The sequence below is a fragment of the Syngnathus typhle genome, linkage group LG12 (assembly GCF_033458585.1).
Source record: "Syngnathus typhle isolate RoL2023-S1 ecotype Sweden linkage group LG12, RoL_Styp_1.0, whole genome shotgun sequence".
NCBI lineage: Eukaryota > Metazoa > Chordata > Actinopteri > Syngnathiformes > Syngnathidae > Syngnathus > Syngnathus typhle.
The window spans coordinates 101,103-113,679 of NC_083749.1; the positions used below are offsets into that span (position 1 = coordinate 101,103).

General features: G+C 47.1%; 3 protein-coding genes across 7 annotated transcripts in view; 2 read left to right on the plus strand and 1 right to left on the minus strand.

Annotated features, from left to right (window-relative positions):
- Positions 1–2,142, plus strand: part of cwc27 (CWC27 spliceosome associated cyclophilin) — a 37,448-nt gene extending 35,306 nt beyond the window's left edge. The window contains exons 1-5 of one of the 2 annotated variants that reach the window (XM_061292510.1): positions 100–810; positions 1,026–1,138; positions 1,311–1,435; positions 1,772–1,910; positions 2,063–2,142. In XM_061292510.1, the coding sequence (XP_061148494.1) occupies positions 1,054–1,138; positions 1,311–1,435; positions 1,772–1,876 (315 nt within the window). In that variant the 5' untranslated portion in view covers positions 100–810; positions 1,026–1,053 and the 3' untranslated portion in view covers positions 1,877–1,910; positions 2,063–2,142. Of the gene's footprint in view, positions 1–99; positions 811–1,025; positions 1,139–1,310; positions 1,436–1,771; positions 1,911–2,062 lie in introns of those variants that run through there. The other variant, XM_061292507.1, reaches the window with a different exon arrangement.
- A 168-nt stretch (positions 2,143–2,310) lies between these two features.
- On the minus strand, positions 2,311–5,202 carry cops4 (COP9 constitutive photomorphogenic homolog subunit 4 (Arabidopsis)). 2 transcript variants are annotated; one of them, XM_061292512.1, is made up of 10 exons: positions 5,077–5,202; positions 4,469–4,548; positions 4,225–4,376; positions 4,023–4,126; positions 3,790–3,943; positions 3,568–3,718; positions 3,332–3,502; positions 3,126–3,241; positions 2,930–3,014; positions 2,311–2,720 (listed from the first exon to the last, which is right to left on the minus strand). In XM_061292512.1, the coding sequence occupies exons 1-10, from the start codon at positions 5,148–5,150 to the stop codon at positions 2,587–2,589; spliced, it is 1,221 nt and encodes a 406-aa protein (XP_061148496.1). In that variant the 5' UTR covers positions 5,151–5,202; the 3' UTR covers positions 2,311–2,586. The 2 variants fall into 2 exon arrangements, with proteins under 2 accessions (XP_061148496.1, XP_061148495.1); XM_061292511.1 differs by having other exon boundaries at positions 2,930–3,035.
- A 385-nt stretch (positions 5,203–5,587) lies between these two features.
- Positions 5,588–12,382, plus strand: lin54 (lin-54 DREAM MuvB core complex component). 3 transcript variants are annotated; one of them, XM_061292499.1, is made up of 14 exons: positions 5,588–5,711; positions 7,305–7,933; positions 8,268–8,379; positions 8,447–8,586; positions 8,679–8,834; positions 8,987–9,170; positions 9,258–9,331; positions 9,409–9,606; positions 9,681–9,775; positions 9,858–9,926; positions 10,023–10,125; positions 10,214–10,351; positions 10,424–10,626; positions 10,751–12,382. In XM_061292499.1, the coding sequence occupies exons 2-14, from the start codon at positions 7,334–7,336 to the stop codon at positions 10,950–10,952; spliced, it is 2,274 nt and encodes a 757-aa protein (XP_061148483.1). In that variant the 5' UTR covers positions 5,588–5,711; positions 7,305–7,333; the 3' UTR covers positions 10,953–12,382. The 3 variants fall into 3 exon arrangements, with proteins under 3 accessions (XP_061148483.1, XP_061148482.1, XP_061148484.1); XM_061292498.1 differs by lacking the exon at positions 5,588–5,711 and adding an exon at positions 5,735–5,988; XM_061292500.1 differs by lacking the exon at positions 5,588–5,711 and adding an exon at positions 6,050–6,644.
- The last annotated feature ends 195 nt before the right edge of the window (positions 12,383–12,577 follow it).

Consider the following 12,577-nt stretch of genomic DNA (forward strand, 5'->3'; position numbering starts at 1 on the left):
TTGTCGTGGTGACGAGCCACTTTTAATTCTTCAGATATTCATCTTTTTGTTGAAGTGGTGATTAAAAATCCACGAATATGTTCCGTGGTGACTATTAAAAGACTTGGTGGTGACTTTCTGTTTGTCACACGCAAGTGATCATCATGTGGCAGCCTATCATCATTTTCAAAACACACCACTCGCTTCACTTAATGCAGGTGGCGCCCTCGTGTGGCTAAAGGGAGAAACTGCGTCCTGTCAGTGGAGAGAGACCACCAGTTTGGTTTTTTTAGGCAACAATTATATTTATTATTATCATATATAATCCAAATCATTTTTGCATATGAACGTTTTCTGTTTAGTGGGTGGAGCATTGTGAGATTTGGATCGAAGATTGAGGTCCGGAAGACTATTATAGTTATGGTTTAGTTTAAAGAGCAGAATTTGTATGTTCATGTCTTTAGTGGCCATTCACAAGGGGAAGTAGTTTCACTTCCTCTCCAACAGTGAGCTGAAATGAAAGCGTGCAGTCATATAGAATTTTTTTGACAATAATCGCATTCCCATGAGCGTTTTGAAAAAATAAATTCCAATGTGAAGCCACTCATGATCTTTTTTCCTCCCCCGCCAACCTGATTCAACCCATTTTTTTATTTCATAAAAGTGGAAATTCAAAACTGCACAAACATCCCCTGAGAATAGGTGGAGCATTGCCGAAGAAATAAAAGCAGGGGAGTGACCTCCAATAAAAAAAAAAAAACGTCCCATCCTGATAAAACAAAACGGACATCGCCCCAGCTCATCAGTTCCTCCCCAACGCGCCCTCGTTCGGTAAGAGAAGCCTATTATTAAATTTTTAATCGGATTGTTACATTATTTAGCTGCACACATTTTTGTGGACTATTGTCTTCAGTTCTTTTTATTTTACACCAAATGATCACACAATCTTAAATGTGTACATTTTAAATCATTTATTTTTTATATTCTTTCTATGATGATGGTGGTTGTGTGGTTGCATTATATATTTTGAGGAACCTATTTTGCAGCACTAGAGCAGCGTTCCTCCTCCTCATCATGGCCGTGACCAATCAACCGGGCAGGTATCCCGCTTCTGAGTTCCAGACCGGCCTGTGCGACTTCTGCGACGATTGCGGAACATGTAAGTTTCTCTAAATTGCAGGGAAGGTGGGGGGGGGGGGGGGGGAAAGCCGTTAACAATAAAACTCCCACACGGCAATAAATCGGCCAATAGAATAATAAAGATATAAAGAGGCTTGGCGTGAATCTTGAATTGAAGATGAAATCTGACCTTTCGTTTTCCGCGTCGGCAGGTTGCTACGGCCTGTGGTGCTTCCCGTGCTTGAGCTGCACCATCGCCGGCGACATGGATGAGTGCTGCCTGTGCGGCCTGAGCATGGCCATCCGCAGCGTCTACCGGACCCGCTACAATATTAATGTACGGAACCGCAACCCTTAGCTTGAGGACCCTTCATTTTCCATACAATTGTGACATCTCAACTATGCTTTTCACTGCTGTTGCCCAACTTCCTGCCCGAAGAAGCATGTTTATTCAGCCGAGTCATTGTTCGACGCAAAGCCAAAGACCTGCTGCGTGTTTGCGCGCCGACATTGTGTTTGCAGGTTTACCCTGTTCAACTTCATCGCCAACGCGTGCTGCCTAGTGTGTAGCACCTGCCAGCTCAAGCGGGAACAAGCATGTTTATTCAGCCGAGTCATTGTTGGACGCAAAGTGAAAGAGCTGCGTGTTTGCGCGCCGACATTGTGTTTGCAGGGTTCCCTGTTCAACGACTTTGTCGTCAACGCGTGCTGCCTGGTGTGTAGCACCTGCCAGCTCAAGCGGGACATCGACCGGAGAAAGGAACAAGGCATCTTCTGAAAAAGGAGCGCTTTGGCGCAAACCTCCTGACCTGGTGAGTCAAACATTACACATCTAAAGAATGAGAGCAGGTGGAAAAAGTGACTTCAATCTGATAGCAGTCATGTGGTTTCATTTCGATAAGATGTCATATCAATTGTTTTATATTATTGCGCAACGTTAACGCCTTGTCATTACCTGTTGCAGGTCTTATCAACTCTGAGCAGATCTAATCGTCTTTATGGTTTGATACAGCCGGATTTCAATAAAAGACATTTGAATTGGGAGTCAGCTTGTTTGAATCGATCGTCCTAATATAAAAGTAGTGCTTTGGCACTTTCCCGTACCACATTGTAGAAACGTAGTGCTTCGCCGCCATCTGCTGTTATTTTAGTATTTTTACAGTGATGCATTTGAGAGAGAGAAAAGAAAAAAAAAAACAGACTGAGCCAATAGCCGTGTGCACATTTAATCGTATTTCAGTGTCGACACTGTGTGTCGTGACGTTGGCCATGTGACACGTAGCCAATAAAATGCCAGAGCTTGAACACGAGAGCACCCGCGTGGTCAACGCAAACATGAGTCACTGGGGCGCCCGCCGGGCAATAAACATGCCCCTTGAAATATCCAGCCGATGGGACGTGAGCAGTGCAGGGATGTCATTTCCTTGCGATGATGCTTTGGAGTGGCAAGAAAAAAAAAACTCAAGAGGGCTCGGGGTGGGGTGATTTCTACTGACTCATCTGGCTCTCCAGGGCCTGGGCGGCCCACTCGGGAGCTGCCGTTCGGATCTTTTCCAGGAGGTTGTTAACCTGGAAACACAGCGACTGGATCTGCTTGTCCCACGTGGGAAGCGGCTCTCGTGCTGAAAAACGATATCGACATATCAATAAATGCTCAAACGGCTTTCAAGAACACCTTTAGTAGAGCACCCCCTGCTGTCCACGTGACACTTTTTTTTTTTTTTTGCTTTTTCCACACTGACTTCCTACAAAATGGTCACATCGGTGATGCAAGAACTATGAATAATTTTGATAATACCATCTGTCTATATCGCAAATTTTCTTAACTCACTCTCAAAGTGCACAATGCCGTCAATCTGGTCAATGAATCCGTTCATGCGTCCTTCGGTGATCATCTGTGATGCAATCTTCTCAGCCTGTGAATAGGAGCAGGAAAGCTAAATCAAAACAGCGACAAACAAAACAATTTAAAATGCAATACTTTCTCGCCATTTTTGGCTCATTTGACTCCATCCCACTTTTCTCACTTTGGCCGGAGGGATTTCCAAAAGTGCTCCGAGCTCTTCAAAGGTGATGTTGTTGTAAAGTTTACTGGCGGAGAGCAAGTTGTGTTCAATCACAGCTCTGTCCAGGATGCTGGAGCCTGAAGTTCATATCGGGTCAAGTCAATATAAATGAAAGCATTCCATCACGTACTAAGATTGTGTCAATTACAGGTTCGGCGGGTACTGACCGTCCGCCGTGGTGGCCTTCTGATGTGGCATGAGCATGGCGGCGAACTCCTGCAGCTGGTTGCCCCGGATGATGCGGTCCAGGTACATTTTCTCCAGAATCCCGTACGCGGCCAGCTGCTGGCAGCGCTCGTCCTTGAAAAGGGTGGCCAACATGCGGGAACGTTGCTGGCCTGCAATCGCGTCGAAATAAAACATGAGCAAATTTCCCACAATCACTCGGCAAGCGTGTTCGTACCCGCGGACGCCAGAATGGTGCAGTTGAGCGCGTGCTTGAGCGCCTCGAGCCGCTCGCTCTCGTGGACGATGGATTTGTAAGACAGCTCGTTGTATCGTTGCGCTGCTTCAATGAACTTCCTCCTGAAGTCCAGGACTCTGGCGTAGCACACCTACAGGAAGTGACAAGAGTAAGGCATTTAAAATTCAAAGGAATCGATTTCATCGATTATTGATAGCTCACCTTGTAATGTATTTGCAGCTGTTCATTGGAAGACTCGTTTTGAAGCAGCGAGGCTCGGTTGATGTAAGCCTCAGCCTGCACCGGGTCGTCATCCTCCAGGTAGAGACGGGCTATTTTCAGGTAGGTGTCCAACTTGTAGTCTACATTATATTGTCTAGAGGAGGGCGAAAAAGAACGTTTTAATAGACCAGGAAGGATCTCACGGGTGAAAAGGAATTGCGCTCGTGGCTTACTTTTGCCCCGTCTCCAAAGGGATACCGACTAAAACCTGGGCGGCGTTTCTCCAGTCGCCCTCCTTTTCGTAAATGGTCGCTAAGTGCTGTCTGATGGAGGCCACCTGTGCAAAGTGAAGAACTTTAACATGGAGATATAGAAAGACACAATAAGAGGATTAAGAGGTTGCCTGTTTGTGGTATGTTATAAAAACGGAAGTACCTGCTCCTCAAATGAAATGACCCTCGGCTGGATCTTCTCCAAAGTGAAGTGATACACCGCCTTGGCCGTGGCGTCGGGCAGGTTAGGCAGATGCGTGCAAAAGTCGGTGAGCAGCTGTCTCGAGATGACTAGACTCACGTTTTCATTTACCACTAAGAGAGCATGAACAATAGAGGAATGTGTATTATTCTTGCTCAATATGCAACACTATCAAGCGCTTTAAAAGTGACTCGTCGTTCCATACTTGCTTCAACAAAGGCCTTCAGGGATTCAAGCTGATCAGCATCTGTGAACTGGACAGCTTTTTCCAAGATTTGTCTATATCTGAAATGAGATATGCAATATAAGGCAACTTTTTCCACAATTTAAAGCGGTTCTTAGCAAAATAATTTAGAATGAATCAAAATATTAACAATTTGACATTCCATCCATTGTCATCTATGCATTTTGCTGTCCTCTCTGGACAAGAACTGTAAAAATAAAATTCATGTGCTATACTTTCAATGAAACAATGATCTTTGTTGCCCATCGTTAGGCTAAAAGTAGTTGCTAACTAACATGAAAACGTGCAGATGGTGCAAACGTTTATGTGGCTCGAACGCTAGCCACATGCCTACATTTTTTAATCATTCAAACTATATTGACAAAATCATTCCAATCTCGAATACATGCAATTCGAGACAATCACCTATATAGGAGCTATAGCAAAGGAGCTACCATTAGCTTAGCTTGGTTTGTCATGGTAACACCTCCGCCCGCCTATGTCAAACGGAGTGATTTCTATTCCGTACCGGGGAGAGTTTGATGCATGCCAAATAAATGAAAAACACTTTTCTGGTAAGCGTCACGTACTTGGCCGATAGATCTTTGTGGGAGCCAAACGAATTCATCAGCTGTGCGAGCTCCTGCCGCACTTCGGTGGCCATTGTCACACCGTCCCGGTTGTCAACAACGCCGCTTCCGCTGCCAAACGTGTAACTTCCGTTTAGAGGGGAATAATCCCCAATTTTTTTATATATTTTTTTTATTTATAAAGTCTATATCGACCGCTCAGTCCGACACTTAAATAGCATTTTTAAAATGCAATTTAGATAAAAACAAAAATCAAGGAAATCCCAAAGCTAATCCTGTTTACGGTCAATAGATGGCGTAATACGAAATGTTTTCATGCAGGCAACCGGCCACTTGGTTGTTTGGGACGTTCACCTAAAACCATCGACTATATTGTATACCAATACACATATGTTGTATATGAATGGATTTTTTAAAAACGTTTTTTTCACTAATTCTGCATAGAAGGTACCTTGGGGGGGCTGAATTGCTGCTACTGTAACTTTAACAATGACGTATCAGTGACGTATGTGGAGGAAGGCGTGGCCGACCTGTGAAATGTCAGGGAGGAATGGCGCTCGGCGCGGTATTTTGAACAATCGTCTTTTGCTTTCCTGGTTTCTCCCGCAAACGCTGGCTCGCGTCAGATAACTCAGGTAAGCGCGACTCGATGCGGGAAGCTCGCCGCAGCTCCGGCGGAAAACACCACTACGCGTGGCTCTATATTTGTAAGGTGTACAAAATAAACGTAGGGGTGAAGCTAGCTCGGGTTAGCCTGCTCGCCAAGTTTGCTAGTAGTACAGCAGTTGTGCTCCTCGCCCTGGATGATGCCGTTTCGGACGGTTGACATCCCTTCATGAACAACCTGTTAAAAGCATCTTGCACCCTGGGGCAAATTCGATTCGCGTCCATGGTCGCATCAACTTGTCCAAGGTAGGCGCTAACGTTCCGCAACACAGCACTAAGACGTTTTTTTTTAGTTTTGTGCAAGGGTTGTTTTGGTGGCGTGATGTTCATTCACAACATTATTGCGTTTAAAGTCCACGTTGTTATTTTTACTGCCACCGAGCTTTTTATTTTGATATGTTTAAGACGAGATATCCTTGATAACAACTCATGTCACCAAACAACCTGTTAGAAAAGTTATTTAAAAACAAACACACAACTAAATTGAGTAAAAGAGAAAACGTTCATCACTCCGTGCCTTTGAAACGAGACTATTTTCTTTCCACCATCGGAATGATCTCAAGTGACAGATGAGGAGAAGGGTTCTGGAAAAACTAGATTTAACTTTGCTCACCAAGTCTTCACTTATTCACTTCACTTTTGTGAACTTTTAGATCACTGTTTAATATATTTATACTTATTCATATTAATTTGAAAAATAATCAATTCTGCTGTTAGCTGGGCTGTTAGCCGTGCAGCTAGCAGCACTGATGACGAGATAAAAATGGCGGATCTTTCGAAATCCAAGCCCGGCCTGAAATAGTAACGCAGCCAAGTAAATAGCTCGCTTTCGCTCTCTTCCTTTGCCCACGGACTAGGGCCTCCTTCCCGAGGTGGTTTTCATGTCCCTCCACACATACAAAGTAATACAACTTTCCGGCCGTTTTGCACAAAAGCAGTCGGTTAGCCAAGTGTGGGGGGCTAAGCGAGCCCCTCGGTGGGGAAGACGCAAGGTTTCGACCCGGGGATGATGATGATAATGACGATATGATTATGTCATTAACCTGTAATCAGCTGTCGGCCTCGGCTGTAAGGCTTTTTGTTGACGGCAAAGGACGTTTTTCTGGCACGCTTAAATTCCCAGACAGGGTATTTTGGGTGGGTGGGCTAACGTTAGCTAGGCTGCCCTGGCGGTTTGTTTACGTTCACCTCAGAGCTACTAAACGGGAACATAAACGTTCTTAGACAAAGCAGCTGTGCTTATTTTAAACATTACGCCAAACGTCTTGTGGGTTGTTCATATATTTGTCAACGAGTTGTACTGCATACCAGTATTATTACAACTCTCTGAACCTTGACCTCTAGTAGGCTTACTTCACATTTCCTTTTTTTTTTTTGTTGATGTTGCAAACTTGGTCAGCTCTCTGCTTCCTCTATTGGTCGACGAGGGTGAATAAGGGTTTTTTTTTTTATCTGAACTCGAGATATTTATGCTCATTTTTGACTGACACGGTCCAATTTCAAGAATCATAAGGGCGACTTTCGGTTTATATTTCGACGAGCCTGTTTGTCTTTTGTTCAAGGTGTGCCGGGGTGCCGAGTCATCGCCAACATGGACGTGGTGTCGCCCGAGCTCAACAGCCTCCTTCCAGATGAAATCATGGACATGGAGGCCATTGAGGAGGTGGCTCACTCCAGCCAGGACGCGTCCGTCGCCATGGAAACGGATGCGTCCCCGGAGAGCGTTGTCACATCGACGGAGCACGTCGTCACATCGACGGAATACATCGTATCGGCGTCGAGTTTGTCCTCCCCGCTGGTGACGCTGAGACCGGCGCTGGCCACCTCCACTGCCGCCACCAGGACCACGGACAGCATCGCGGGGACGACGGTCACCACCAGCGCCTTGCAGAAGCTCACGGTGCCCCTCAGCATCTCCGCCGCCAACCATCAGATCATCCTCAACAAGGTGGCTTCGGCCCAGGCCACTGAGGCGGGGCGTTCGGTGGGGGGTCAAAAGCTTCTGGTGACCACCATCGGGAAGACGGGACAGCCCATCGTGCTGCAGCTGCCCCACGCCGCCACCAAGGCAGGAGGAGCGGCGGGCGACGCAAAGTCCATCAAGTTGGTGGCCATCGGCGGGAGGTCGGATTTGAAGCCAGCGGTTGGGAGCGCAGTCGGCTTACAAGGGCAGCAGCTCAAAACCTTGCAGGTTGGTTCAAACGAGAACAATCCTATCGCTTTGGCTTTGTAAGTCACTATTTAACAGGTTGGTTTTTGTCTCATGGTTACCATGCACCAGTATGTGCACTAGAAGCTTTAATCAAAATTGTTTTCGTCTCATTTCAATCTTCTTTTTTTTTTTTGGAAAACTAAATTGAAAGAGTGTGCATTAAAGCGCGCTCCATGATTCTGCTTTCTTTATGACACCTAGTCTAATTATGTATCGGACTGCTCTTGCATGAGCCTGCTGCTGTTTTGTTGTTGTCTTGGCTTAGATGTGGACAAATAATTCTGTCTCTTTCCCGATCCTTTGTCATGAACAGATTGCAAAGAAAACGCCGGCGTCCTCCGCTCAGCCGATCAAGTACATCATCAACAAGCCGGTGAACAGCAAAGTGCTGAGTCCGCAGACATCGGGCTCTCCCGTCATTGCGGGCGAGTGACACTTTTTCCAAACGCTCGCTTAGCGATTCTGTAGCTAATGAGGGCGTCTCCTTCGCAGGACGTGTCCTGGCGCAGAATTCGCCGACGATGCCTCAGAGGACGATCACTCTTACAGAGTCCCCGCACAACACCACCATCAGCATCCAGAGCATCGCCGGCAAAAAGATCGCCATCTCCCCCCTCAAGACTCCTAGCAAGGTGAAGCTTTGTGCCGACTCGACAGTTGTACGTTTCCATGGAATATACGTATTCCCAATGTTGGCTCCGTCTTACGCTTGTGCTCCCTCCAGGTGACGGTGGTGTCTGTGGCGTCGCCGACCTCCGGGGGGACTCAGAAGTCGATGACGCTGCCGGTCAGCGTGGCGCTAGGCCAGCAGATTCTCTCCATGCAACAATCGACCACGGTGTCGCCCGTCAAGGTGGCCGCCAGCCAGGCGGCGGCGCAGGTGAGCGACTATTTCAATCAGTGTGATGTGAATTAAGGAAAAGAAATATTCGGATTGCAAACCTTAATACTCATCGCCTATTGTCTTTTCGATTGTAAGCATTTTTGTTAGCAAAATAAAACTCCCAAATGAATCCCTCGTCCTCTTTCTAGAATATCAAATCGGTGGCGGTGGGCGGCTCCCAATTCAAGACCATCATCCCGCTGGCGGCTCAGCCCAACATGCAGCAGATCCAGGTGCCGGGAAGCCGCTTCCATTACGTGCGCCTGGTCACGGCCACCACGGCGAGCGGCGCCGTGCAGCCCAGCGCTCTCAGCACCAGCACCATGCAGACAGGTGACTCCGATTGTGGCGGCGGAGGCGGCGGCGCTCTTCCCGAATGATGTTGTGGAAAACACAGACTAAACATGGCGCGTCCCACAGCTAAACCCATGGTGGTCAGCACGGGGGCGGTGAGGATGTCGGTCCCGATCGTTACGGCGCAGACGGTCAAGCAGGTAAAGCGGCGCACCAAAAACGCTTCTTGATCTTGTTCCTGATTTCAACTTGGGCTCATGCCGCGCTTCGCCCGCAGGTGGCGCCCAAACCTCTAACGTCGGGAGCCCAAGTGATGGGCGGCACAGCCACCCAGCAGCGCCTCATCATGCCCGCCACCGCGCTGCCGCAGCTCCAGCCCAACTTCGCCAACCTGCCGCCGGGCACCGTCCTGGCGCCGGCCCCGGGCGGCGGCAACGTGGGCTACGCCGTGTTGCCGGCGCAATACGTCACGCAGGTTTGGTGCCATTTTTGGTCCCAAAGTTTGAGATGTGATGCTGACACGTGTGTATCCGCGTGTGTGACGTGAAGCTGCAGCAAGCGCCCATCGTGACCCTCGCCAATAACTCCACTTTTCAAACCTCCGCCGCCACCATCCAGACTCAGGCCCGGCTCCCGCTCAATGGGTGAGCACCCGACTCTATTTCCGGGGCGATCCGAGCGCTGATTTTAATGTACACAAGTGACGTTCACGTTCTCCACTCGCAGCATGTCGGCCGAGGCGGCGTCGCGGCCGAGGAAACCATGCAACTGCACCAAGTCTCAGTGTCTCAAGCTGTGAGTGTTTTCAAATTTCGTACGATGCGAGTTTTATTTGTGCGATTAGAATGTGTACGAGCGACACACTTTGTCTGTCTTCAATCCGCCCTCAAGATATTGCGACTGCTTCGCCAACGGCGAGTTCTGCAACAACTGCAACTGCAACAACTGCTTCAACAACCTGGAGCACGAGGCCGAACGCTCCAAGGCCATCAAGGTATGTCGCCGCCCGGCCTTTTTTTCGAGCACGTCCCATTCGAGACACGAGCCTTGACGCTCAGCCCTTTTGTTTGTTTTTGCCACAGACGTGTTTAGACCGCAACCCGGAGGCCTTCAAGCCAAAGATCGGCAAGGGCAAAGAGGGCGAGTCGGACCGGCGCCACAGTAAAGGCTGCAACTGCAAACGGTCGGGTTGCCTGAAGAATTACTGCGAGTGCTACGAGGTGAGCCTTCAACTCGGCACGGCTTCCGAAATGAACCGGAATTCTCGAGCTCCTTTTGTGTCGTCGACCCAGGCCAAGATCATGTGCTCGTCCATCTGCAAGTGCGTCGGCTGCAAGAACTTCGAGGAGAGCCCCGAGAGGAAGACGCTCATGCACCTAGCCGACGCCGCCGAGGTGAGGGTCCAGCAGCAGACGGCTGCCAAGACCAAGCTCTCCTCGCAGATCTCGGACCTGCTCAAGAGGACCACGCCCGTCATCTCAAGCGGCGGTGGCAGGTACCAAAACACTTTAGGCAAAACAAATCATAAAACACTTGACTTGAATCTCAGCCTGGCAACTATTCCAATATAGTTGCTCCAATTTTATTTTTGTCTGTGCACTCATTTGTTCTCCTCCCAGACTCCCATACACGTTCGTTACAAAGGAAGTGCTGGAGGCGACGTGCGAGTGCCTCCTGGAGCAGGCCAAGCGGGCAGAGCAGGCGCGGCAGCCTCAGGCGGAGGCAGAGCGCTTGATTCTGGAGGAGTTCGGACACTGTCTCATGAGGATCATCAACTCGGCGGGCAAAGCCAAAACAGACTGCGCCGGCATCAACAGCTAGGCCGGCTCCGAACGGACACACATGGAGCATCAGAGACGCTCGTTTTTGCGCAAAAGTAGCGCTCCGCTTCCAGCTTTTATTCTCCCCTTTTTATACTCTTTTGCTGTCCTCTTTCCTATCTGATGTTTTATGGTGAAAATATGGTGTCTAATGCTATATTTGTGCTCCCACTAGATAAAACGCAACACATTTTTGATATTTATTTTGACAAGTATTTGTAATTAGTCCGTGCTAATCTTATGTTGCTTACACTGTTCATTAATATTATTGTTATCATTATTAATAATAACCATCTTATTCGGAATCTGCGCACTTAACGGAATGACTCTGAAACTGGCCAAACATTTGCCATCCTCCTGCTAAAGAAAAAGAAGAGTATTTGGCGGATACACAACGGAAGAAGCACAGAAATCAACAAAACATCCAAATCCGGCGGTGAGTATGATTGGTTGACAGTGTGCTGTGCCTTTTTACATGTTGGTGGAACACAGTCCAACAGTTTTTAATCGCTTCAAAACCACCCGAGTCGATTTTTGATTCATGCGCTTATTCATCTCCTGTCAATCAAAAACACTATTGTAAAGAACGTATTCGGCATTACAGCAACCTTGTGCAAAACTGTGTACATTAGCTAAATTGTACAAAATAAAACAAATATTTAGCTATTGATTGAATTCAAAACACAAAAACGTGATTTTTTCCCCCTGTTGTGCTTACTATATCCGTCCAGTAGGTGGCGCGGTTTAACATCCCAAAACGCGACTCGATTAAAAGTAGTTTTTTTAGTGTTTGTTTTAGTCGCTCGAGGGCTCGAAATTGTGTTTTATATGTAAACTGAATGATAAAAATTATTTGACGAAGTTTTAAAAGCGGAGTACAGTGCATAGAGGTTTAGCATTGCGTTGGGGACTTTTTTTAATAACCGTCGAAGAAGAAAAGGCGGAAGTGGAGTCCTCCTTTCGAAGCATGGCGTGGTGGACGCACAGCAGGTAGAAAAAATAAAGTTTTATTCACGTTATTGTCAAGTAAGTGTGTATTGAGTGTTGGAGACCAACTGAACTTCTCTTGGCGTGGCGTGTGGTTCTTGTTTGTATTAAAAGCATATCGGTTTCGACTGTTTTTCAGTTGAAAGGCTCAGAACAAAGCGGACCAGAAAAGTAAGTATTTTTAATTTCATGTTAATTATTGTGACTTCATAGCCATCCCAATGATTATACCAATCACTACCCATCTGACCCATTCGCAAGTCTGGGAATGATTATACACGACAAAACGATGAGGGTTTAGGTCATTTAACTGAAAGTACTTGAACATATGTAAATTCGCCATTTTTAATCGCTTGGTTTCTTTTGTGTGTGTTTTTACAGAGTTGTCCTAAAGTGGCTGTGGAAGACTGTTTTGTTAACCTATTAATAAACGTGTGCACTCTATTTTATGTTGTTTTGTCTAACTTCATTTTCACGTGAACTTAAAAAGCACGATGCCAATTAAAAATATTTCCATACTCACAAAACACTTATAAATTATATGAATTTTCTGGTATTCGCTGAGAAGTAAATCGCAAACATGCTGGACGAAACGGAATCTGAACCGGAAGCGCCATGCTTTCTTCTTCGTGACCGGAC